Here is a 26,803-nt window from a genome sequence, read left to right as displayed (position 1 = left end):
AGGAGGCTCCAGGGGGGTCCTTTTTCGTACAGTTGTGTCTCTCGAGCCCGAAAAAGTATAAAACTGTGCTCGAAAGAACCGCCCGGTCATTACAACCGAGGAGTACTTTTCATAAATAGTGTCGCCGACCGGAAAAAGTAAAAAAGTGGTCGAAGACACGTCGTTTTAGAGCCAATATCGAGTGCGAAACGACAAGCACCCGGCGATCTTTTTGGTTTAACGGTCGGAAAAAGAGCTTAAAAACGACCGCCCTTCGTTCCCTTTAACGAGCTGAAAGGGAGCTCGGCCATCTTCTCTTGTTTAACGTCGGAGAAGAGCTTAGAGACGACACTTTGGGAATCACATGAATCGTGGACTGTCATGACCAAGCTGCGATACCTGTACCTGCACAAGGGCACTACCCGCATAAATCCATTCGATATACGTAAAAAACATATTGAAACATGCTTGAAAACAGAACCAAGGCTAGTTTTATGGCAAAAAATGGTAAAAACCCAAAAAATATGGTAATTTAGGAGTTTTTACTATAAATAGGGGGGGGTAATAAGTCATTTTTACCATTTTACTATTTGGAGTGCGAAGAACGTGGAGAAGCCAAAAAGTTGACGGAGCGATTTCCAGCCCATCCGGAGACCATTTTCAGATCTGCTTCTTCCAGGTAGGTTCCCATTCCTTTGCCCTGCATTCTGGTTCATTTTAGGAGTTTTTTAACGGTCGAATAGGCCCAATTGGGCATTTTTTATTTGCATGGGTGCGCCCTCGGTCAGCGCGGAAATTGCCCACGGGGTCGCGCTGATCGAAAAATAGGCAATGTAACCAACTTCGGGTCAGCGCGGAAAAGGCGTGTTCTTCCGCGCTGACCTCGCATTTTTAACAAAGAGCTGCCATTGTCAGCGCGGCTGTTTCTAAAACAGTCGCGCTGGCGCGGAAAAATTTTGTGTTTTTGAGAATGAACGTGAATTTTTACCTGGAAGCTCTTCTGATCGGTTTTATTGTTCATGCAGGACATCATGGCTTTTCAATGGCAAGAGAGAGTTCACGATGTGGAGGATGTGGCTGCTTGGGGAGACGTAAATTGTTGCAACGCCATGCGGGCGTGTGGATTCATGAAATTCTTCCTGACGCCGCGTCTAAGGGCCCAACATGATTTGTTGGAGCTGCTGATCAGGGCATGGAACCCGGTGGACCAAAAATTCACCATCCGCGGTCACGACATCGAGTTCGATCATATGGACATCTTCTTCTTGACTGGGCTGTCGCGCCGAGGTGGGAGGCCCATCTTAGAGGGGCAGCGACCTAGCGGTGGTACCCTGGATGACTTAATGGCTGAGGTTTGCCCAGGGGCAGTAAAGACGCGGAGTGGGAAGTGCTCGATCCCCACAGTGAGAGACATAGTGTTGCGCACCATCCTGTTCATGGTGACCCGGGCAGCGGGCAGCATGGCGAACCATGAGGCGTCCAAGACTCATCTCCTACTAGCCCTCGAGTGTCTCGAGCCTACCGTGTTCGACTGGTGCACCGCAGTGTGCAACAATATGAAAAGGCAGTTGAGCAACTGCCGTCGCGGAGAGACGAAACAGTTCGGGTATGGATCGATCCTGGTCCCGCTTATTCTGGAGCGAGTACCAGCCATGCGGCTGCAGTCTATGGCTGTGGATGCCCCCAGAGATCCTCGAGAGACGAGGGCCACTCGATGGGCTCGGATTATGCCACGTGGGGGTGGCGGCCGACCACATAGCTGGGGGGTATATTTCAGAGACTGGTTGGACCAACAGGAGATCTTCGTACAGGATTGGCCATATGCAGGGATGGATTTCCGCAATGATCCTGACTTGGTGCTGCCTCCGGGTGAACAGTGGGATGATGCAGGTATGACACTTTTTGTCTTTTTGAGTTTTGTATATTTTTTTTTTTATTATGTACATGTCCTAATAAATGTCTTGTCACGCAGATGTAGGGCCTACTAGACCGATTGGCCTGGCTGTCACGGCACGGAGAGAGGGCCCAGGAGCCGGAGCTTTGGCCTTAGCCCCTCCAGAGGCCAACACGCCAGAGGTTGTGGCTCGCAACCTTGAGGGGTTGCTGGAGGGGGTACCGGATTTCCAGGGGGTTGAGGAGGTCGCTGTGGAGCATCAGATCCACACAGTGGGTGTGGAACCCAGAGTGCACCGCCTTCTGAGGCGGGTAGCACGAGCGGCCGTGTACTACAGAGAGCACCACCCAGCCGATTAGTCACCTAGGTTTTATTTCCACTGTTTATTTTGAGACATTATGACTCGGATGTACTGAAATTTTTGGACACGTACTTCTATTTTTGAGCGCCTCAGTGCGCCACACGATATATATATATATACATACCGGTTTTTGGATGAGTCGTTGTTACATGTGATGATGTGTTATCTTGTGTTATGCGTTTGTTCAGTACAATTTGTGATCTTATGTATGGATTTGCATGACACTTGACTCATGGATTTTATATATTTAATGCAAGCTTAAAAACACACGTGCAAACTATGCTTGGAATGATTTATTTACATATGCTTATGGTCTTACTATGCTGTTCTTTCCTTCCTTGCATGATGTTTATCTGTTTCGCAAATGTCTGTCTAATACACGATTTGCCAATGCATCAGTCAACGTATTTAATCGTCTTGGAATATGCTGATAAGTAATGAAATCAAAACTCCGTTCTAACAATCTCACACGTAGGTATAACCTTAATATGCGCTGGTCTCTGACGGAATATTGCCTGTTTAGTTGATGGACCACCAACTGGGAGTCCAGGTTTACCACTAGCTCTCGGATGCCGAGGTCAACTGCTTCGGCAAGCAATTCTATTACAGCACTGTACTCGGCAACATTGTTAGTGGTACGACCTAGGCACACACCCTGTAGGTTTATCAACTCCCCGTGAGGATCGTAGATCACCCACGCTGCCGAAGACAAATTACAAGTACTACGGCAGGCACCATCAGCGAAACCAACATAAGGAGTACAAGACATCTGCGCAGGAAAGAGAAAGCATAATAAGGGGCAAAAACACGCCTTCACACCAAAGCAAAAGAAACTCATGCAGTAAAAACTCAAAACACACGTATATACAAAGTGACTGTGAGCAGTTATGCATAGTACTTTTTCAGATAGAGCCCATTTCGGGGCTTGTCAAGAGGATTCCCTTCATAATCAATCAACTCATATGCGCCCTTTTGTAAAACACGTTTCACGATGTAGGGGCCTAACCACATGGATTCGAGTTTTCCTGCCCCCAGCTTATCCTTAGCTTGATCGTAGAGCAGTACTAAATCTCCCTCAACAAAGGAACGAGGATGAATATTCTGATCGAAGTGAGCCTTGACTCTCTTCTTCTGCGCTTCGATAGCCAGAGAGGCCAAACGACGAGTTTCGTCTAACCGTTCTAGGTAAAGAAGTCGTTCCTCCACCGAAGTGGTGTTGGGAAGCAACTCGACAGCTAATTTTAATGAAGGAATTTCACATTCGACGGGAAGGGTAGCCTCCAGTCCATAGACCAGTTGAAACGAGGTGAAACCGGTGGCATCCTTCACAGAAGTCCGGTAGGCCCACAAGGCTGGGAAAAGCATTAGATGCCAGTTCGACTTGTGCGTATTGACGGTGCGTTGAAGCATGGTGATCAAAACTTTGTTCACAGCTTCAACTTGACCGTTAGATTGAGGATAGTAGGGTGACGAACTATCTTGACGCAAGCCTAACTGGTTTGTTAACTCTGTCATCATATGATTTCGGAAATGCTTTCCGTGATCTGTAACGATAGCCTGAGGGACTCCGAAGCGAGTGATGATATGATTGAATAGAAACTGCGCCGCTGTGTGACCGTCTTCGTTTAATGTAGGCATTGCTTCGGCCCACTTGGTGAAATAATCCACGGCAACGATAATGTACCCATGCCCCCCGGCCGAACGAGGGTTACAGGACGTATAATCGATGCCCCATTTGGCAAATGGACCTACGGTTACAACAGGGTGCAGTGGTGCAACAGGTGCACGCATCTTCCGGTGGTAAACCTGGCATTCATGGCATGCGCGTACAGCAAGGATACAATCCTTGAATATAGAAGGCCAGAAATAACCAGCGCGGAGGATCTTTTGAGCGGTAGCGTATCCGGACATGTGGCCACCACAAGCGCCGGAGTGGCAGTCATTCATGACTCGCTCAGCTTCCTCGAGAGTTAAGCATCGGCGAAGAAGGGAATCGACGCCGAGGCGGTACAGGGTGTCGCCTAAAATGCGATACGGTTGAGCCTGATGACGTATCCGTCGTCGGGCTTCTTTTGATGTATTAGGACGAAACGAAGACGTTTGTAAATATACAATGATGTCCCCGTACCATGGGTCGAGAGTGCTGATGAGAAAGAGTGTTTCATCCGGAATTTGCTCCTCTAAGTGAGATGGTGCAGATTGAGATGGTAAGGAACAGAGCAGTTCAGCAAAGACCAGGGATTTCTTGGACTTGGCGGCAGTAAATTCCAAGTCGAACTCTTGGAGGATTACAATCCACTTCGAGTATTTGCCCCCCAGCAACTGACGTGATAAAATATAGGTCATGGGGTTGCAGTCAGAGATCACGGTCGTTGTGCGCAACAGGATGTAATGACGGAAACGTTGGACGGCACATACAGCAGCCAATGCCAACTTTTCGACATATGCATAGCGAGTCTCCGTATCAAGGAGGTTGCGACTAAGATAGTATACAACGTGCTCTGAGCCATCGTCATCATCTTGCACTAAAACCATGCCGATAGTGGTATCGGCGGCGGCCAGATAAAGGGTGTAGTCACGGTGGTAATTTGGAGGTCTTAGGAGCGGAGCTGAGACCAGAAGGTCTTTAAGATGCTCAAAAGATTGCTGAGCGATAGCGTCCCAATGAAAGGGCGTGTCTCGCTTTAGTAATCGCGTGAAACCCTTGGCCACCTCGGCATAATTTGGGATGAATCGTCTGAGAAAATTGGCTTTTCCCTGCAAGCTTTGTAATTGCTGTAGAGTGGCAGGGGGAGGAAGATTCACAATGGCCTCGACTTTAAGGGGATCCAAACGGATGCCTTCTCGGGAGACGATAAACCCGAGTAGTCGGCCAGATTCCACGCAGAAGACACACTTATGCGGATTGAGTCGAATACGGTAGTGTCGACAGCGAAGGAAGATTTCGCGTAAATGAGATGGATGGTCTTGACGTTTAGCTGAATGAGCGGGTAGATCATCCAGGTAAGGTTGTACGATGTTTCGGATATCATGAAAAGCATACGACATCGCACGCTGGAAAGTGGCACCGGCATTTTTAAGACCGAAAGGTAGCTTCTTGTAAGCGAAGGTGCCCCAAGGACAAATGAAAGCGGTCTTGTGCTGGTCTGCGGGGGCTATGTTGATCTGGTTGTAACCAGAAAAGCCGTCCATGAACGAATAAATTTCGCTTCCTGCGCAATCATCGATAAGCTGATCAATAAAGGGCGTAGGAAAGTTATCTTTTGGACAGGCGCGATTGATATCGCGATAGTCAACACAAACCCGAATAGTGCCCTGTTTTTTATTGACAGGAACTATATTAGATACCCATTCCGTGAGGGGAATGGCATAAATGAAACCAGCTCGAAAAAGCTTTTCAACTTCGGCCTTGATGGCTGCAGCCTTTCGAGGGTGCACCGGGCGTAAACGCTGACGAACAGGCTTAGCCCCAGGATAGGTAGGGATTTCGTGCTCCACGATACTGGGGTCAATGCCGGGCATTTCTTCGTAAGACCATGCGAAAACATCACGAAATTCACGAAATAGATCTGTGTAGATTTGAATTTCCTCGGGAGTACATGTGACTCCAATATGAATATTTTCGACAACTCCTGTTTTGACGGAGATGTCGATAGCCAAAGTTTGTGTAATGTTACCCATGTTCCCTTCCGAGGACACTTGATATAACTGGATAGGTGTTTGGAGAGGGATATGTGGGAGACATGAAGCAAACTTTCCGAGACACGTGGCCATTTCCGAATAAGGAGGGAGGAACGAAGAGCGATGGTGGTGATCAAACCAAGGGAGCTCTTCGGGAGACATAGTCTCGATAATAGCCTCGTCGGATGGGAATGATTCTTTCAGGGGGTCCGAGGTGGCCTTCTCTCCCAACCAGGGGAAGGTTTGAGGTGAATCGGGAACGCTGCTTGGAAAAGCAGGTCCGGAGGTTGAAGCCGATGCAGCAACTATTTCGATGTAGTTGAGCTCGGCTGGGCTCAACGACATCATCTCGCCCCATGAGTCTTCTTGATTCACGGGAGGGAGAACCCAAGGATCAGAATGCGTCCTGATCATGTTAACGGAGGCGAGATTTGGAGGTGGGAGGGGAAAGACTCCCATCAAGGAGGGATCTTTAAATAATCCGGCACCCACACTCTCGAGCGATTTGAAGGTATGCTCCACGAATGGTACATTCCCTTCAGAAGAGGAAGCAAAAAAGGACAGCTGGTCCACCGTGACGATTTTTCCTTGATGGGGAAAGCGAACGACACGGAATAAAGAGGAAGCCACGGCCTGCATGGCATAAGTCCAGCTTCGTCCTAGAAGGAGGTTGTAAGTGAGATTAGCGTCAACGACTTCAACCTCGACTTCTACAGTTTTCCCTTCTAAAGAGATAGGTAAACGCGGGAGGATACCAAGTGGACGAGATTCTCTTCCATCGAACGCCTCTAGGGTGGTGGGAGACTGGCTCAGAGCAGGCGAACCAAGAGCCTTCCAACAAGCAATCGACATGATGCAGGTTGAGGCTCCTTCATCAATGACCGTACGGTGAATCGTCTTGCCTTTGATGAGAACTTGTATAAGGAAGGCCACCTGATGAGGTAATCTCTGCGTGAAACCTTCGAGGTCGAAAGAAATGAGATCCGAATCTGCCGGGTCGATGCCACCAATTGCTGATAGCAGGGACTTCCTCTGGGAGGGGCAGCTCTGGAGGACTTCTAACGCGGACATAGCAGACGGAGCCTGAGCTAAGTCCTCGACAATGCTATAATGTTGTGCGGCACGAGCATTGGGGTTATAAGATGACTTCCTGAGTACACCTTTGGGAGGGGGTCGGGGGATCGTCTCGGTGCTGGGCCGTTCAATGTGAAGAGGGCCAGAACTAGACGCGGGAGCGCTGGAGGGGACCTCCGGCTCCTTCCCGGCTGAAGATGGATATTCTTTCGTTCGAGTCGTGACGTGGACGGGGATGGTTCCTGCCATGAATACTTGAGAACCGAACGAGGAAGAGGATTGAGAAGGGTCTGCCACCTGATGCGTCTGCTGGGATGGGAAAGGCTCTTTAAGCACGGCGGGGGACCCTGAAGCACCTTTTAAAAGCCGACTAACCTCGGACCGCCTAGGGCAGTCCTTGGTGTAGTGATCCTCCTCGCAAATGAGGCAGGGATACTTAGGCTTCCGCTTGGCTCCGTCCTCGGTGGGAGGTTTAGGAGAATTTTGCTTAGGTTGTCCGGATTTTTCTTTGGCCTTTCCTTTCTTTTTGCCTTTCGAGGATTTGTCTGCCGCGGTGGACTGAACGGCATTTACCTCGGAGGTATTCCCAGGAATAGATGGGCTCTGAGAAGCATTCTCGTTAGAGGCGTTTTGTTTCTGCTTCCCAGAGTTTGCGGTTGATTTCTTACTTGGTGAATTCACGGAGCCAATAACTCCATCCACAGACGGTTTCGGTGGAGCTTTGGTTTGTCCGTGCCTCGGGGCATCTGGCAAATAGTCATACAAAGTACCTGACTGAGAATATACTAAGTCAAGGTATTGAGCTCGCGCAATCGCTTGCTCTTCAGTTACACACGCCCCCATTGCAATATCTTTGGCAATTTTAGGAACAAAGGACGTGGTAAACCAGTCGGTCAGGAGTTGATCGGGAATCCAAAATTTAATCAAACGACGGCGCCTTCTCCATTCATGTATATGATCAGAGATGTGCGTTGCCGTATCCTGTTTTAGAGACGTGAGCAAATGGGTCCCAGTCTCGTACCGAATGGGTAACTGAAAATGAGTAAGAAAGGCCATAGCCAACGAGTTAAAGTCTGAAAACATACCGCGATGAAGTTCGATGTACCATTTTGCGGCTGAACCAGTGAGGGTCCTCTGGAAGAGGCGCAGTCGGATAGAATCATCAAGCCATGAGTTAGATGAACACCAAAGGTGATAGGTCATTACGTGGGCTTGAGGATCCTCTCCGGCTTTGCCGTCGAACTTTGGACAGTCACCTGGTATTTTGGTCGGAACCGGTGGCCACCATGAGTTATGCAAAATAGGATCATTTGTTAACTTGGACACATCGGGTAGTTCTAACGTAGCCAAAAATGGTAGCTGCGGGTTGAAGGACATCTGTGGCTGAGGGTTCGAGGCGATATTAGGGTTCCACCCAGATTGGGGTTGCCCCCACGAACTTTGTCCAGACGGACCTGGCCCGAAAGGACCGGCCGCATAGGAATTTTGTCCCGATGGACCTGGTCCGAAAGGACCTGGCACATAGGGAGTTTGTCCGTAGGAGTTTTGTCCGTGTGCGGACGACTGTCCCTGTGTTTGCCCCCCAGCTCCCCATGAATTAGCAGCTTGCCCGCCAGGTTGACCATATTGATAATTTTGATAGGGAGTGACCTGTGGTCGCTGATAATTTTGGTAAGGAGTATACTGATTTTGCCCCTGGGGTTGCTGGTAGCCATGTGACTGCTGGGTCGCATACGGAGCCTGGTAGGCAGGCTGCGTTTGATATGGAGGTTGATAACCTGTTTGAGTCTGAGGCCCAGAGTATTGTCCTTGAACCGGTTGAGGTTGGACTACACGTCCCGAAGGTTGACTTGGCCGGATTCGAGATGGGCCTGGTTGGCCAGCAGGATAGCCTTGCTGAACGCCAGTTGGCCCATGTGCCACCAAGGGTTGTCTTCGCGGAACGGGTGGTCGAATGGGTTGGATAGCTGGTTGACGCTGAGGCTGGCCAGCTTGTCCAGGTTGACGGTGAGGGTAGGCCCCGGGTTGATTTGGCTGTATAGACGGTTGGCCCGTTTGTCCCCCACCGTAACCGGGTTGGGAAGAGGGTTGGGCTTGCTGTACGGCAGGCTGCCCTCTTTGGTATATAGGCTGGGCAGAGGGTTGCCCCCCTTGCCCAGAAGGGTTTGCGTTTCGAGGGGTAGGTGGGCCCTGTTGAATATAGGGTTGTCCACCCTGGCCATAAGGATACCCTTGCTGGATGGCTGGTTGATTGGAGGGATTGTAAACTGAGCCAGTTGGTCCAGAGGGGTACCCTGGCTGGAAACCAAGCTGGTCTTGAAAAGACGGTTGCTCTGGCTGCCCAGTAGGTTGATTCTGATATGGGTACGGCGGACCTCCCATGTCCATAGGTTGTTCCTGGTAAGGTTGACCTTGTGGGTGCCCAGATTGTCCTGGGTCAGGCAGGCCATATAATGGTTGCCCTTGAGGGGGCTGCACGTAGAATGACGGGTCCTGATTGGGTGGTCCTATGGGCTGCCGAGGAGGGTCTCGGTTTCCAAAGTACTTAGTAGTGTGGTCATACCTGACATTCAAAGATTCCTCGTTCTCTTCGAAGGGGTGACGAGGGAGACCTGAGATTTCCTCAAGGAACTCACCATTTGCATCGAAGAAGAAAACAGGACCATCGTAATCTGGGTCTGTTATAGGTTCCCCATAAGCATCATACGGTCCTGATCCTGGAATGCCTCCAACAAAAGAACCAGCTTGAGGAACTTCAGACGAGGGAAACGGCGCAGCACTGACGACCGGAGTCGAACGTGCTACACAAACAGTAGGTTGAGCGGGAACTGAGGTGACGATCGGGTTGAGTTCTGAGGTGAGGGGTGGGAAAAGAGGCTGTGAAACAAAAGGGCCAATCGAGGCCGCGAGAGAAGGATCCCATATGGTGGTAGAAGTTGTTCTAGCATCATACCTATCCCTTAGCGATTGATATCGTGGAGGGAGGGGAGATGAAGACGGGATCGGGGTCTCAATGTCTGTGACCGCGGGTGTCTCGATGTCTGTGACTGCGGGTGTCTCACCCGTGCTGGAAGCTGCCCCCTCCATCGGAGATGACATACCTAAAGGGGTACGGGGGGTTTGGGGGGTATCCCAATCTTCTTCCCAGACGGGATTCCAATCCTCCAAGTAATCTGGGTTGCTGGGGGACCGTACGTTAATAGGCTGGATACTCGGTACAATGGGAAGAGTACCGCCTTCAACTGGTACCTCGGGAGCAACAGAGGATTGAGAACCTTGGTCACTTATACCGGGAGGTGATGGGTCAGCCAGGATGACCAGACCCCTTAGAACTCTTAAAGGAAACTATCGATAAAAGCCTACTCAAAACTATCGCACACAAGACCTAAAAAGGAGATGTTATCGTGGCCAAATTAATTTTTTAAGACGCAAGGACCAAACTTGACCTTTTCATATTTCAGGAGTCGAGAAAAGGACAAAGATGACTCCAGTCTCCTTCGAATGTTTAATGAGCACGAAGTGACAAGACGCTCACAGGCACCTTTTCGTTTAGGGAGTCCGAAAAGGATCAAAAGTGACTGCTCTGGAACTTCTAGGTAGAGGGTGTGCCAAACTCTTCGCAAAACCACAGAATACTTTTTAGGGTACGGGTGGTCAATCTTCGTGAATGCTGTGTTCACTGCATTGCGAATTGTAGGGCGGCCGACTCGGCTTCCTATGGATAAAGGATAAAAGCCTAGTGGGGTCTCCCTATATACTCGACGGTACGTGGGAGCGTAGTCCGTATTAGACCACTATCGAGTCACAGAAGGAGGAATCACCCAACCCAATGTGAAACAACAGTGACTATGTTTTAAGACGCCGGAACACGTCTCTAACCTAGACCTCTAAATATTTGCGTTTAGTTCCAATGCGTTTTTAGATTCATTTGGTTCATTTTATAGTTGATCTTGAGATTAAGTTTCGATTTCAAGCTCTATCGTATGTTCGCTCCCCAGCGGAGTCGCCAAATTGTTGAGAAGGTAAATCCCCTCTACGGATAGAGGCGATCCCTACTAGCCCAACAGGGGTCTAGCAACAATCACACAATGCTGCCACGCATGTTCCTAGTTACAATTAGACAAGAAGTAAAGAGCACCTACTTGGATTCCTGCGCTGTCGTTTGTCGAGGGGATGTTTCCCTTGCTCCTTCGCTTCAGCTGGTCATAGTCTTCCGCGATCCCCGCGAACGGACACCTGCACACACGAAGGGAAAGCAAACGCAAGCGTGAAATCTAGTAAAAGTAACTATATGCCAGTCAGAAAAGACATAATTCACATTTATCCATTGCATAAACAAACGAGAATGGAACAATAATAGCAGTCATCTATTATTAATCAGAATAGAGAAGAGTACAACCAAATGTTCTGACGTCGATAAACTTCTCAGGAGGGATCAGTCAGCATGTATCTCAAGCATTCACCTTTGAGGATGGTTCTCCCAAGACAAACTAGTCTCTCTCTCTCACACAAATGTCACAAACAAACTTCCCAAAGCAATCAATCACTTCCACTCCTAACACACCACACCTATAGCAGCAATCTGAGCACTACAAGCTCTTGTATAATCCAAGCTAAGTCTAGCTATTTTCTAACCAGCTGCTCATGGTAATGGTGGAAGTTTATATAGGAGAAGGAGTCTCCTAAAAAGGTGGAAGGATGAGCTTATCTTCAAGGGGAGTAGTTGCAAAAGGTCGAACAGACATGCCATAGAAGGGAGTCGACATTCACAAAGCTAACAACCAAGCCTGGAGAGATCTGGAAGGCTGGTTGTTTGAACAAATTCGCCCAAACTGGATCAGCGCGGATTATATGGAGACTGCCGCGCTGTCAGCACATGACAACAACTGAACAAGCCATGTCAGCGCGGAAGGACACGTGAAAGCCGCGCTGTGCGTCATCGCGGAAAAGTGATGTTCTTCCGCGATGGCAGCGCACGAAATAGACTGTGGGGCGCTGGTCATCGCGGTTATTTTAGGAACAGACGCGCTGATGCACAAAACTTTGGAAAAATGGGTTTTTAGCCAGTTCAGGGAGCAAACATTTAGTGATTGTGACTTCTTGGACACAGCAGGGTGACTGACAGGAAGGCAGTGATAAATTACTGTGTAACAAGTATGGTTGTTATCTAGTCATGTTGTCATGATGATTTGCTTTTGAGGAGGTCTTTCATTGTAAATACTGCAACGACCTAAGTTATAAAGCTCCATGGGCAGTATGTTTGATTTTCAGTAATTTTGTTGAGGTCTTGTTGTGGTTTAACACCGAGGACGGTGTTTCCCAAAGGGGGTGGGTTCTTTAACAGTGCTGGTGAAAATTTCATGTAATAAAAGTTAATAAAGGAAAAATTAGACCACGATTAAGGGACATGTATTCCAAGCTGAATGTTGGGCAAATATATCTTAGTGGGCATCACTGGATGTGTTTATGGCTAAAGGAAATTGGTAAAGGAAAAGGCATTAAAAAGGCCAAAAGGCATTTTTGGCACATTTATTTATGAAAATAAAGGAAAATAGGAGAAAATTAAGGTGAAAGGTCACATGTTGCATGTGAGGAGGAAAATGAAGGAAACTAATAGAAATTGAAGAAAATAGAGGCCTCATTGATAAAAAGGCCTTTGAGGATCAAGGTTATTTTTTTGTCAGTGTAAGGCTTGGTCAGTTCGGTTTTGGAGCTCTCTCATTATTCTCTCTCTCTCTCTAACTATTGGACACTTAGAGTTTTCTTGTAGCACTCTATCTTTGAAACTAGGAAGGAAAAAGAAGAAAAAGGGAAGGAAGGAAAGAAAGGAGCAAGCAAGGAAGAGAAGGATCAAGCAACTTCAACAAGAATACTTGTATGTAACATATTGCATGTGTGATTTCCTAGCTGGTTTTGACATGCATGACTTTGCATGTTGGTGTATGGTTCTCTTACTGTCGATGGCATGTTTTTACCGGGTTATGAAGCCTAGCCTTACCTTTTTCCGGATGCCATGGTGTGTTGGGATGTTCATCTCGGGTTTGAGCTTTGGATTGCCAGATGGATTTCAGAATTTCGGGCAGAGGTGGTCTCAAGATTCATTCCCAAAGGCCTAGGAATCTCTTGATCGGTTTTGGAGGGATACACGGTAAAGCCTGAGGTAGGTGTCTTATTTTAGGGCATAGTGATCTGGGATTGGATTTTGGTAAAGCCTGAGAGACAAGGAGAGGAAAATTTCCTCAAGGATAGTGACGAATTCTGGATGGAATTCCAAGTTCGATTCGGTTTTGTGATCGAAGCACCGGTTTTGGTGTGATCACGATTTGGTGAGGGTGGAGGTGGTTTAACCTCTTGATTCCCTTGGTTGTTTTTGGATTGGTTTATCCATGAGATTCCACATTCATGATTGGAATATGGAACGGGGGTGATTGGATGAAAGAAAGATTTGGTTTAGTCATGTCTACGGTTAAGTGGTACGTGGAAGTCTCGAACCTGCTCAAATTTTCCAATGTTTAATAAAAGCTAAGTTCTCTTGCTTTTGTACTTGTTTATATGTGGATTTAATGGTTGTTATCTCATTGTTATTTCCATAGCTTTATGTTTGTTATAAGCATGATTAATTGACTGGTTCATGTCATGGTTATTTCATGTGTCTTGTAATTGTTAAAATGATGGATGCAAGACCTAATTGATGTCATAACAATTCAGGAGCAGGTTGTGATCCTTCTTGTCATGTCTCATAAGAGTTTTCAATCATTCATGCTATGTCTTGTATCCTAGACCTGTAGATTGCATTGATGCCAAGTGTTTGAAAGAATGTCAGTCTCGGTTGGGGATGGTCAGGCCTAGTCCTAGAGTTATTTTTTGGTCTATTAGTCTTTCCATCATGTGTTTAATGGATTCCGGAAGTTACAACAAGTTTCGGGAAGTGGCCGGAATTTTGGGCTTGAAAAGTTCCTTAAATCTTACAGACTCTAGCATATGTCTACTAGAAATAGTCCCTAGACGCAGGCATACAGGCTTGTGGGAGCGTCCAGATCTCTCAGGATGCTAGCATGCCCATAGAATGGGAGCATCCAGAGGTTTAATAGCTTAAAAATGTAGTGGGACCCAGGGGCATAATACCTGTGTGGTTGGGATGGCTCATGGGAGTGTTGTTGTTGATGTGGAAGGTATGCTTGATAGGTTTTCATCGATTCCACTTCCCTAAGGATACCTAGGAGGCTGAATCATATCACAGTAGTCTCTCGTCACATGTTTACCCTGGTTGGTCAGTTACTTGGGTAGATATGGGAGGAGGGTGTTACAAAAGGAAAAATCTTTTCTCAAAAGTTCGTTGTATTTTACAGGGGCCTAAGGTCTATTTCAGAACAATTATTTTTCAAATGATAAACATTGAGTTCATTCATATTGTTGACACCTAATCATCAGGATTGGGTGAACAACTGTAATTGATGTAAATAAATAATAGAAAAGATGAAGAGTCACCGGGAGATGAAATGAACAGTCTCTCCCTCATGTATATAATAAAGACCAACCTGAATGAATATCATGAATTGTTTTGAGGAGTTACCTCCTGGTCTGACATGGTATCAGAGCCAACACCATTTTTGGCTTCCAGCTCCATTTTGTAACTCCCTTCTGCCATTTCTTCATAACTTTGTCCTGCATTTTCCTGCCAATTTTCCTGGTGGTCTAACTTTGTCCCTCTACCAATTTTCCTGGTAAAGTCTCCCGCGCTCCTCCACTTTCATGCTCTGCCACATTCTTCTCTTTGAATATTCCTCCACTTACATGCTCTGCTGCATTCTTTTCTCCCATACCTCTCCCTCAACATAAATTTGAATGGACCGGATACGAGTCTCCTGGTCAGGCTTCTTGAGGATGGTAAGAGTGAGAACACCATTCTCCATCTTTGACTTCACCTCCTCATGAAGCCTAGCATTATTGGGAAGCAAGAAAGGACGCGAAAAACTACCGTGCGGTCTTTCAAAATGGTGCACCTTGTTCTCTTCATCCACTGGTTCCTCCAATACACGTTCACTGCTTATCTGCAATACACGTTGGCCTTCGTCCACCTGAATTTTGACATCCTGTTTACTAAGACCAAGAATGTCAGCCTCGAAGATATGAGCCTCAGGGGTCTCTTTCCAATCCACTGCAATGTTGTTTTCATATAGACGATATCCCATATATAACACGTTGTTGGGATCCCATAATGTTGTTTTCATAACATTGTTTTCAAAGTGGCTAACATAGTTAACGCTCCTGCGTTTGACTATGTTTAATATATTTTTTGTAAATACCACGGCTCTAATACCTCTATCAGAATCTTTTTTCTAGTAGCAGAAGTTTTTTTTCTCCACAAAAGCACATTTTTTTTGCGAGCAGAAGTATTTTTACAGCACTCAGATTTTACAATGCATTCAATCATATCTATTGTGGGAGTAGTTCTCACTGGCAAGGAGAAATATCCTAAGTGGTCCCGGAAGATAAAACACACCCTCATTTTCAATGAGTTGTGGAAAGAAGTGTGTGTTGGAGACAGAGAAGAGCCATAACAGCCTACCTCAGACAAGGAGTTCGTCATTTGGGAAAATAAGAACAGCAAAGCCTATGTATTAATTGCAACATCTGTAAGTGAAGAGGTGAGTCGACATATTTCGCCATTTTCAAATGATTTTGAAGCCTTACAAAAGCTTAAAGAACTCTATGACTCACACTCTGCACTTGAAGTTGTTCAACTCATGATTAAACTCTTCACTCTTGAATTACAAAATAATGATCCTCTTGCTCTTGCATCCGAAGTAAAACCTATAATGCATGATATCAAAGCCAGTAAGATTGAATTGGATATTCCTCTTATCGCTTTTCTCAAGGCACTTTATCCTACTTACTCCAATTATCTTGAGTCATTGCAAGCAAATGGAAATCTCAAAGATATTACCTTCAACTCTCTTGTGAAAAAATTTGTTGAAAGAGAGAAATATTTTGGAAAAAAGACAGCCCCTGAATCTTCTGAAGAGGTTGTGTGCCTTGCTCATAAAGAAAATAATCTTGCCCAAGATTCTTCCAGAGGAAGAGGTGGTCGAAGAGGAAGAGGAAGATATTTCAGAGGCAGGGGGGGTAGACACTCGTAAGGAGAAAATTCAGATTTGCGCTGCATACACTGCAAAAGAAATGTATCACATGATGCCTCCACATGCAAGTTACCTTGGGACAAAATTGAGTAGCAAAGAAACCAACTCAAAGGTAAAACTAATGACACAGACAAAAGTAAAGCACCTGAATCCGCTCATTATGTTTTGTCACAATGTAACATTGGAGTAAATGAAGACTTATTTAATGCTTCACTTGCTTCTTGGAAAAATGATTGGTTGCTTGATTCAGGAGCAACTTGCCACATGACTCATAGAAAATATTTTTTTGAAGAATTTACTGACAATGTTGATGGAGCAGTATACTTTACAGACCAATCAAAACTCAAGCTATCAGGGCTTGGCACAATCAGGCTTAAATTGCGTGGTCTTCCAGACTTTCTTCTGCAGCATGTTCTATATTTTCCACAGTTGAAGAGAAACTTGTTGTCCTTGGTCCACATCCGTCAGCAAGGTCAATCCATTCCTATGTTTGATGGCAAGCTTGAGGTGAGAAAAGCATCTGACCACTCACTTGTCATGAGGGGGATAGAAGAAGAAAGGCTTCTCAAGCTGCAGGGTACCTCTACTCGTGCACAACATTTCTCACACAACTCTCATTATGAGGAAGGTACACTTCCATCAAGTTTATTATGGCATGCTAGATTTGGACATTTTAATTATGACAGCCTCCACTTGTTGAAGAAAAATGGTGTTACTGGTTTGCCTACAATTCCTAGGAAACTTAAGCAATGTGATGCTTTCATTCTAGCAAACAGTCTTTTCATGATTCACATTCAAGAGCACATAAAAAACTTGAACTCATTCATTCAGATTTATGTGGTTCAATGCTTGTTCCTTCTGCAAATGGAAATAAATATATGATTACATTTATTGATGACTACACCAGAATGTGTTGGGTTTATTTATTGAAGAACAAATCTGATGCTTTTCAAACATTCAAGAACTTTCATACATGGATTGAAAATGATGCACAATCTCATATTGGCTCTATTCGCACTGATAATGGAAAAGAATACACTTCAAATGAATTTGAAAACTATCTTCGCCAACATGGGATCAAACATCATACAATTGTGCCTTATAATCCCCAACAGAACGATGCAACTGAAAGAATGAATAGGACAATCTTAAATATGGTGCGCTCCACGATGTTTTTCAAAAATGTAAAATTGATGTTTTGGGCTGACGCAATTCTATGTGTTGTATATATAAAGAATAGATGTCCATCTAATGCTATCAGAAACAAGACTCCCTATGAAATGCAGTATGGGCACATTCCTTCGGTAAAGCATCTCAGGGTCTTTGGTTCCATCTGTTATGCCTTGATACCAAAGGTACATAGAAACAAACTTGGTGCAAGAAGTCGTAAGTGTATCTTCCTAGGGTATTCAAACACCTCCAAAGCATACCGTCTCTATGATGAAGTCAATAAAAAGTTTGTTGTATCTAGAGATGTAATCTTTCTTGAATCATCCAAAACTGACAATGTTGTTGAGCGGCAACTTGATCCCTTGGATAAATTCGCAAATACAAAATCATTTCAATAATTTGATAATCAGATTCCACATCTTGAAGGGGGGATTCCTATACTAGATCAACCTGTGGAATCTTCTTCTGAAGCACTCTCTCCACCGCATGAAACTCCAACAACGGATGATACTTTAAGTGATGTGATTGATAGAATTGGGAGACTCAATCTTGATTCAGACCCAAATCAATCAATGGAGTAGCCTGGACCATCTAAGAAAGGTCCCCAAAAGTGGTTGACAAAGACACTTGAAAGTGTTCATCTTGATGAGGTTGGAAAGATAGGAACTAGAAATTCAAACCAGCAAAATGGAGGTGATGTAGATGACTCTGATTCACCTGTTGATATGAATGTTTCTTATGATTGTGAATTGAATTTGTCTGCAGATTTTGAACCAACTTCGTTCAAAGAAGTTTCTTCTCATGATGAATGGAAATAAGCGATGCAAAAGGAATATGATGCCCTCATAAAGAATGGCACTTGGAAGCTGGTTGATCCTCCATTAGGAACCAAACCAATTGGCTACAAGTGGGTCTACAAGAACAAGTATAAAGCTGATGGTTCACTTGACAAGCACAAAGCCAAGCTTGTGGCAAAAGGTTTTGCACAGAAGGAAGGGGTTGATTATGAGGAGACTTTTGCTCCCACAGCAAAATGGGCTACCATCCAGACACTCTTTGCCCTAGTAGCTCAGAACGGTTGGAAAGTCCATCAAATGGATGTAAAAACTACTTTTTTGAATGGAGATCTAAAAGAGAATGTTTTTATGTCCCAGCCTGAAGGATTCGCTGTGAAAGGACATGAACATAAAGTATGCAAACTTGTGAAATCCTTGTATGGCCCCAAACAAGCACCGCGAGCCTGGTATGAAAAACTAACTTAGCATCTTCTGAAACTCAATTTCAAACATTATGATCTTGATGATGCAAGTTTGTTTGTCAAGAAGGTTGGAAAAATAGTTGTATATCTTGTGGTATATGTAGATATCTTTCGATGACAGGGAACAATGAAAGCTACATTGCATCCATAAAGAAGGAATTGAGGAAAGGTTTTGAAATGACTGATTTGGGCTATGTTCATTATTATCTTGGTATTGAAGTAACTCAACATCTGAAGTCCATATTCCTTTCTCAAAAGAAGTACATTGGAGATCTATTGAACAGGTTTGGCATGACAGAATGCAATCCTCTTACTACTCCAATGGAAAAAAACTTAAAGCTCACATCCATTGAAGGAAATGAATTTGAGGATGCAACAAAGTATAGACAGCTTGTAGGAAGTCTCAACTGCCTAACTACTACCAGACCAGACATTTTGTTTGTTGTTGGAATCCTCTCCAAGTTTATGCAAAAGCCTTGTGATGGACATTGGTTGCTGCAAAAAGAGTTCCAAGGTACTTGAAGGGAACTTAAGACTTTGGAATCAAGTATACACAGGTGGGCAACTTCAGCTTGATTGGATACTTTGATTTAGACTTCGATGGAGACAAAGAAACTGGGGCATCTACTTCAGGTTATGCTATGAGTCTTGGATCAGGAGCTATCTCCTGGAGATCATGCAAACAATCAGTTCCAACAGATTCCAAAATAGAGGCAGAATATGTGGCAGTAGCTGAGGCAACAAAAGAAATTGTGTGGCTTAGGAAAATTCTTGAATATTTGCAGGTAAAACAAGTACAATCGACTTCACTCATGATTGACAATACCTCGGCAATAAAGTTGGCCAAGAACCCAAAGTTCCATGATCAAACAAAGCACATCAATACTAAATATCATCTGATTCTACATCATGTTAAGGCCAAAACAATCCATCTTCGTCATTGTTCCACTAATGAGAAAATTGCAGACATCTTCACCAAAGCGCTTGGAAGAGAAAAGCTTGAAAGATTCAGAATGATGCTTGGACTCACCAACATCCCTTCATATTAAGGGGGGGGGATGTTGACACCTAATCATGAGGATTGGGTGAACAACTATAATTGATGGAAATAAATAATAGAAAAGATGAAGAGTCACCGAGAGATGAAATGAACAGTCTCTCCCTCATGTATATAATAAAGACTAACCTGAATGAGTATCATGAATTGTTTTGAGGAGTTACCTCCTGGCCTGACACATTTGCTTGGAGGTGAATATGAGATGTTCTTTTATAAATTTTAAAAGGGATTCTAAAGATAATTTTTGGAATACATTTAGGAGGGAAGGTATATTCAAGATTTAATTTTTCATTCTAAAATAAATTCCTTTCTAAATAAAAACCATAAAAGAGAATGCTTATGGAGCTTGGGTTTAAGATTTGATTTTGATGAGGGACATTGCTTGTAGATATGAACATATGTTGAAATCTTTAATATAATGGTTAATCCTTAACCTTAGATAAGAAAGCCTTAATTTGATAAATTGACCAATGATGAATTTCCATGTTATTGTTCCTCTGGGTTTTGACCCATTGACTAGGATCTTCAATTTCAAACATGAATATATCTCAAACTAAGGAGTCCTCTTAGGGTGTGCCACATACCACTGGAGTCGGCTCGACGAGGAGAATCCATCAGTGAGGATATCCATGATAAATTTCATGGTTTTCTTCTTCAAAAACCCTCGACAAGTGCGGGGTATGTCCTTAGTCAAGGGAACCCAAACCATAGAACTAGGGTTTTCAACCATCCAATAGTGGAGCTTCCAACTTGATATAATCTAGAAAAATATGAGAGCATTTGTTAAAAATTTGAAATTAATGACTATTGTTTTAGTCAAAGGCTAACCTCAGGGTTTACATTGATGACAACATTGTCCAATAATATCTAGGACAGTTACTTTACTTGTTAGGTAAGCTATGTGTTCCTAAAGGTGATCAACATTGCAACTAATTAGAGAGGTTCATACCGCCAAGGTTGTAGGGAACTTTGGTGTATGGAAGGCATTGGTCGACTTGCAGAGGTATGTGTATTTACCCAAGATGCAAGAATAAGTAACTAGGTTCACAAGAAGTAAATCAAATTGAGAAGAATGAAACATGGGAACTTGTTCTAAGGACCATGAACAAAAATTGATTGGTACAAAATGGGTCTTCAAAAAAAAAAAAATGAAGATGGAAAGGTCTCCATAAAAAAAGCAAGGCTAGTGTGCAAAGGATATGCCCATGTTGAAGGGATAGACTTGAAGAAACTTTTGCTCCAATAGCAAGAATTCAAGCAATCATAATGATATTGGCCTATGCATGCTCCAAAATAATCAAAGTGCATCAGATGGATGTAATTCAACCTTTCTTAATGAGGATCTAGAAGAAGAAGTTTACATAGAAAAACCAAAAAGATTCCTATTATGAAAATATAAATATTGTGTTTGTATATATAAGAAAGCCTTGTATGCACTTTCAGTAAGATCCTAGAGCTTGGTACTCACGATTGGACAACTATTTGCAGTGGCAATGATTCAAAAAGGGAAATGCAGACAATAATATTTACATAAAGGAAGATAAGGATAATATGATCATCATTGAAGTATATGTTGATGATATCATCTTTGAAAGTAATGATAATATATTAAGTTAGAACTTTACAAAAGATATGCAAATTGAATTTGAAATATCTTTGCTTGGGGAGTTGAATTTATTTTTGCGACTCCATATATCTAAACTAAATGGAGGCATTTTCATCTCTCAAACCAAGTACATGAAGAAATGTTGAAGAAGTTCAAAATGGAAGACTGTAACTCGTGAGCACTCCTATGGTCACCAGTTGCAAGTTGAGCAAAGAAGATGAATCCAAGGGAGTGGATCAAAGAATTTATAGATCAATGCTTGGTAACCTACCCTATGTGAAAAATTCAAGGCCATATGTAATGCAAACAGCTAGACTGTTATAGCATCATTCAACACTCATGTAGTTCTGATGCTCTTATATGGCCTTGGGCAACCCTTTCCCATTCATACTTGATAATTTATTAAAAAATAAATTTACAATTTCATACATGACTCAACCCTTTAAAAAGCATGTACACACGTGGGTACCATAATATAGAACCTGCATTCATAATTTAAAATATGAAAAAATAAAAATATTTCCTATTTCTTAGGCAGGGTTTACAAGTTTCACCAAAATCCCACCTACAGGAGCCCATGGCTTAACTGAATAAACTGATTTCTAGTGGTATTTATACACCTCATGGGAAGGCCTAAATGATAGAAGGAGATAGGATATCGACATTATAGTCCTTTTTTCCTCTAGATCATGTTTGATTTTCCCTGTAACTCCTACACTCCCAATCATAGGAAACCCTTGTTTCCGTGCAGAGATGTTCACCTTCCATTATATGACATCCTTTTTGACATGTTTGAGCGGTGATATTTGAGACTTGGGCTAGACAGATCTAGAGGAAGGTTTCATTGGTGTCGTGGTTGGATCAAGTATGATCAGTTTGGAGGAAGTAGAGGGTTTGGACACTACGGGATCAACATCAAACGTAGGACCTACGGGTACTCCTCTCAAACCCAAATTTAGTAGTTTACATAGTTTGCTTGCTGGAATGTATGCTTCTTATTAATAGTCTGCCTTCGATCTGTTGAGGTTGTCAACCCTTACCTTAGGGAATTTTTTCCCACCAACAGAATTGGCGACTCCTCTAGGGAATACAATCTCGTATTTCCTAGAAGGGTTTGTTTTTCCTTGATCTGGTTTTTTCTATCCTTTTTCTTGATTTTTCCAGTATTATTGATTCATTTTCAGTCTAGGAAATTAGTCTGATCTTCTGGATCAGGCCTGTATTTTTTATTTTTTCCCTATATTTTTGCATATACACATTTTTTCTTGTATACAGTAGCATACACACATTGTTTCTTCCAACGAAACCCGCATATACATTTGTTTCTTCATAAACAATCACGTATAGATGCAACTCTTCTTATACATAGTCATGTATATTTGGGAAAATTTGATTTTTTTCAATTTTTTTCCCTTAGTTGGGGGAGTAGCTTGGTTTTCCTGCTCTTTTAGAGTCATTTGTAGTCTGGAATGGTCTTGTTTCTTGTTGGTGTCAGTTTCTTTGTCTCTTTTTGCAAAAAGATTTTGTCAACCTAGGGTTTGCAATTTTTTAAGGTTTTGCATTCTTAGTTTGGATTTCAGACCTTTTGGTAAAGTGTCTGACTGTTCTATGCTTCTGGAATAGTGAGTTGATTTTCAACTTGCCTTATAATCCAATCTTTTCAATACTTTACTTTGCATTCTTGATGTTGGATCATTTAGTTTCTTTTTGGCTATTTGAGAAAGGTCTTTGCAATTTTGGTTCAGTGAAGGATTTTGGTTCTCTGAAATCTTTCTGTTTTTTGAATATTTTATGTGTCCTTCAGGTCAAGTTGTTCAAGTGTTTTTGATCTCTTATTCACTTTGGTCTTATCATCTTGGTGATTGTTTATGGCTTCTGAATTTTGGAGTCTTTTCGCTTGATTTTGATCTCGGGGTGATTGACTGCTTTGCCTTCTTGAAACTTTTATTTGACGTCCTTAAAAAGAAAAAGAAAAAAACATTTGTTTTTGCCTTTTCTTTCTTTGGGTTTTTATCTTTTGGTTTATCAATAAGTGTGTGAATCTTTGCTTGAAGTTGAAATTTGCTTCGCTTGGGAGATATTTTCTTGGATATTTGTTTCTCCTTGTTTGGTTAAATTTTGACTTTAGGATATTAAAATAATACATTTTTCTGTTTAGAGCATTCCATAGGATCTTGCATTTAGGCATTCTATTATGCATTAAGGTAGTTTGAATTTTAGGCCATTTTAGTATCTTTCGATAAATGTTGAATGTGTGAGCGTGTTTAAAAGAAAAATAAAATAGTTCTTTTCTTTCATAGATTTTTTGTAGAACCTTGTATATATCACTTTTCATCAAAGAAAAAGAAGTTGCATTTGCATGTAGCCTAGTTTTCTATTGGTTTCTTTTCGTGTCAAAACATCATAAGTTTCACTTCCACTACCCGTGACCTAAATCACAGCCAATAAAATCAAGCTCTTAATCTAAAATGAACTAGAATTTTATTTTTGTCATAGATACATCAATTAGTCCAGGGAATTTAGGGCCTTGGAATAGGTGTGTGGAGAGTAAAATCTCCAAGGCCACGCTAAATTGAAACATAGAAGTTGATTAAAGAGTGAAAGTCTAGTCTCGCTAAGTTGTCCGGGAAAGCTCTTCTAACACATGAGTTAAGCATGAGGACGAGTGAAGACAGAGAAAGAGAGATACCCCCTCTCCTACTTGTTGGATTCGCGCATGTGACTATTCCACCCGACTTCTAATTACGAACTGGTGACCTTAGTTGTCTATTTTAGGGACCACACATGTGATTGCGGGGGGAAATGCTCATGGTACCTGAGATAGACATTGCATCACTTTCATAGTACTTTTGGAGGGTGCCCTTGCGAAGCTTGGGGTCTTGCACCAACAAAGGCTATTATCTAGAGGTCAACATAACTATAAATGATACCTTCAATGGTAGGCTTGGGTTGTAATTATGCCAAACTATCTTCAAAAGGTCCTTATCTTTGCTTTCTTGTATTTTGGTGTCCGGTCCTAATCACCCGGAGCGGAAATACCTGAAATATGCTTGTTTGGTTGTATCTTTAAGGACTTTTTATTGAGTGCTCTTTGCTAGTATATTGTCATAAGTTGTTATTTTTTGAGTCTTTAAAAGTACTCTTAATATTTAAATGTGGTTGATCGAATGGTTCATCGGTCTAGGAGGCTTCATGGGCTTTCACCTGCAAGTGCCGAGCCTTCATCTAGAAGGCGTAGGAGTAGTTATGTTGGTGATTTTCAACCAGTAGTAGCTGACGCATTGAAAATTAATCCTACTTTAGGGGCTCCATTTCACAAGGTGGACCTAGTACAATTCATAATTTTGACGGAAATGATTCGGTCCTTGCTAGGGTGCTCTTCCAATTGGAATATGAGATTGATATTGAGGACATCCCTGAGTCCCCCATGACTCCTTTGACATCTCTTCCTTCTCACCTTCCATATGTTGTATCATACGTGGGTACCCCAACTCACAGGCCGACAAGCCTTGTTCACTCTCCTTCTTTTTTCCATATGGCCAATGTTAGTGGCATAAGTATGGCTACTAATACTTCTGGTGTGCAGACCCCTCCTTCAGTTGCAAGAGGGGGTACTATTGCTATCTCTACTATTACATCTAGTACATTAGCTATTGGCTATACCTCCATTCTGGGTTCGAGTGGGCTCACCCAATCTTCTACTCCTTTCACTGGTGCCTATCCTTTATGGATGCCATTCAGTGGGATTCCCCCAGTTCCTTCAACCTTCCCATTTGTTGTTTCCACATCTATGAATTCTATGCCAAGTGGTTCAACATATTTTCAAGGTTTTTCTTTTGGAAGTGGTCATATCCCTCCTTTTAATACATCTTTGAACTTAGGACGGGCTTTGAATGTTAATCCTTTCCAAGGAGGTCAAGGATGGCTAAATCCTTCCATGGTTTAAGGGTTGGGAACTTATCCCATCTGCTAGCTAGTGCATGGAATCCTTATCAAGGATTATCCCCTTCTTTCAATGTTGTAGGTTTTAACCCTGTACAGAAATTACCTGCATACGAATTCTTAAACAAAGAAAATAAACAATGCAAGAGCATAACCCATAAAACACATACGCACATAGATTTTTCCCTGGATCCCAAAACCGGGACTACCAGCTTGATTTTTCATTATTTTCCTTTCAATGTTACAATACATATTTATACATGCCGAAGCATCCAATACCATGGACCGAAAACCATCGCGTCCAATACCATGGACCGAAAACCATCGCGTTCAAAAAACATGTGCGAAAATCATGCACAAAACCATAGGTGGGTCCACCCAACGTAACATATGGTCCAAAACCAAAATTTTCCGGGGCGCTACCCCGGACCCCATAAAGTGGGGTTACGGGTGCCCTTCAAACCCCCTATTAACTATGTGGAAAGAATATAACACAACCCAACAAATGTTCTACTAGGAGGAAACTATCCCATGTATGGTAACCCTGCGGTAGGGGGTGGATACCCTCCAAATACTTCTGGGCCAAAAGGATTTCCCTATGGTTGAGGTCCTTCTGTGAGTAACCTATGGCAACCTAGTGCCTCTCCAAATTCAGGATACTCTTTTCCTAATGTCGGAAATTATGCTCTTGGTGGGTGGAATTCTCCTGCTCATTCGCGCTTATCATTCTTGGAAACTTTAAACTTGCCAGATCTTTTGAAGTTGAAAAACGATCTGATTCGATACAATCTGGCTTGGCCTCCGGTTCCCACCAAACTTCCTTATGATATTCCTAAATTTGAAGGGAAGTCTGGGGAGGATCCGATTGATCATATAACCACATTCCATTTGTGGTGCTCATCTAACTCCTTGATCAATGATTCAATCAGGTTGAGATTATTCCAACACACCCTAACTGGAGACACTGCAAAATGGTATGTTGAGCTTAGAGGGGGTACCTTTGTTGTGTTTGGCGAACTGGCTACTATGTCTTTAAACCATTTTCATTTGCATGTCCAATATGATGTTGGAACTGAGCTTCTAGCCAGTTTTGTAAAAGACAAAGCAACTCATATTTCTGACCACATCCAAGAGTGGCGCAAAAGGAAGAGACTCATTAAGGCCTATATCCCTGATGAGTTCCTTCTCGAATGGTTTTTGAAATATTTGTAGCTAGAAATTTCTAAGGATGTGTCACTCTCTAGAGTGTTCACTGAAGAACATGCCATATTTAGATCCCAATAATTAGAACTCATATATTCTCAGTCTGGAGTCCTTTATAAGATTCTGCTTGATGCTCCTTGATCGAAGATCGATTTAGCCAAACCTAAGCCAGGACCTCATGCTGACAGAATTGTAGGGTCGATTGATAGTAGTATGGCTAACTTGTTGAATCAATTGCAGTAGTTGTCTTTACAATCTGCTTCTCTAGTGCAGGTTTCACTGTCAGTGGCTATGCCTTCCCAACTTTTAGCAATTAATGTTGTCCAATCCTCAAAACCCAAAGGGGAACAAGAATCTGATGGGAAGAAGAAGGGGCGTGGTAAGAAGAAAGATAAGGTTGGGAAAGGGAATGTGAACAAGTCCAGTAATGGTACTTGA

At 43.2% G+C, this 26,803-nt stretch overlaps 1 protein-coding gene across 1 annotated transcript; it reads left to right on the top strand.

Annotated features, from left to right (window-relative positions):
• Window positions 1-1,439: 1,439 nt before the first annotated feature.
• On the top strand, window positions 1,440-26,803 carry LOC149267580 (uncharacterized). The gene is made up of 3 exons (XM_089412685.1): window positions 1,440-1,869; window positions 1,952-2,145; window positions 26,639-26,803. Exons 1-3 carry the CDS (start codon window positions 1,440-1,442, stop codon window positions 26,801-26,803), a joined length of 789 nt encoding a protein of 262 aa, XP_089268811.1.

This window comes from Pinus tabuliformis, chromosome 6, assembly GCF_031772625.1.
Source record: "Pinus tabuliformis cultivar Carrire ecotype Pingquan chromosome 6, CPIR1, whole genome shotgun sequence".
Classification (NCBI taxonomy): Eukaryota; Viridiplantae; Streptophyta; class Pinopsida; order Pinales; family Pinaceae; genus Pinus; species Pinus tabuliformis.
The sequence above is the reverse complement of the archived record's forward strand: the minus strand, read 5'-3'. Positions and strand labels throughout refer to the sequence as shown.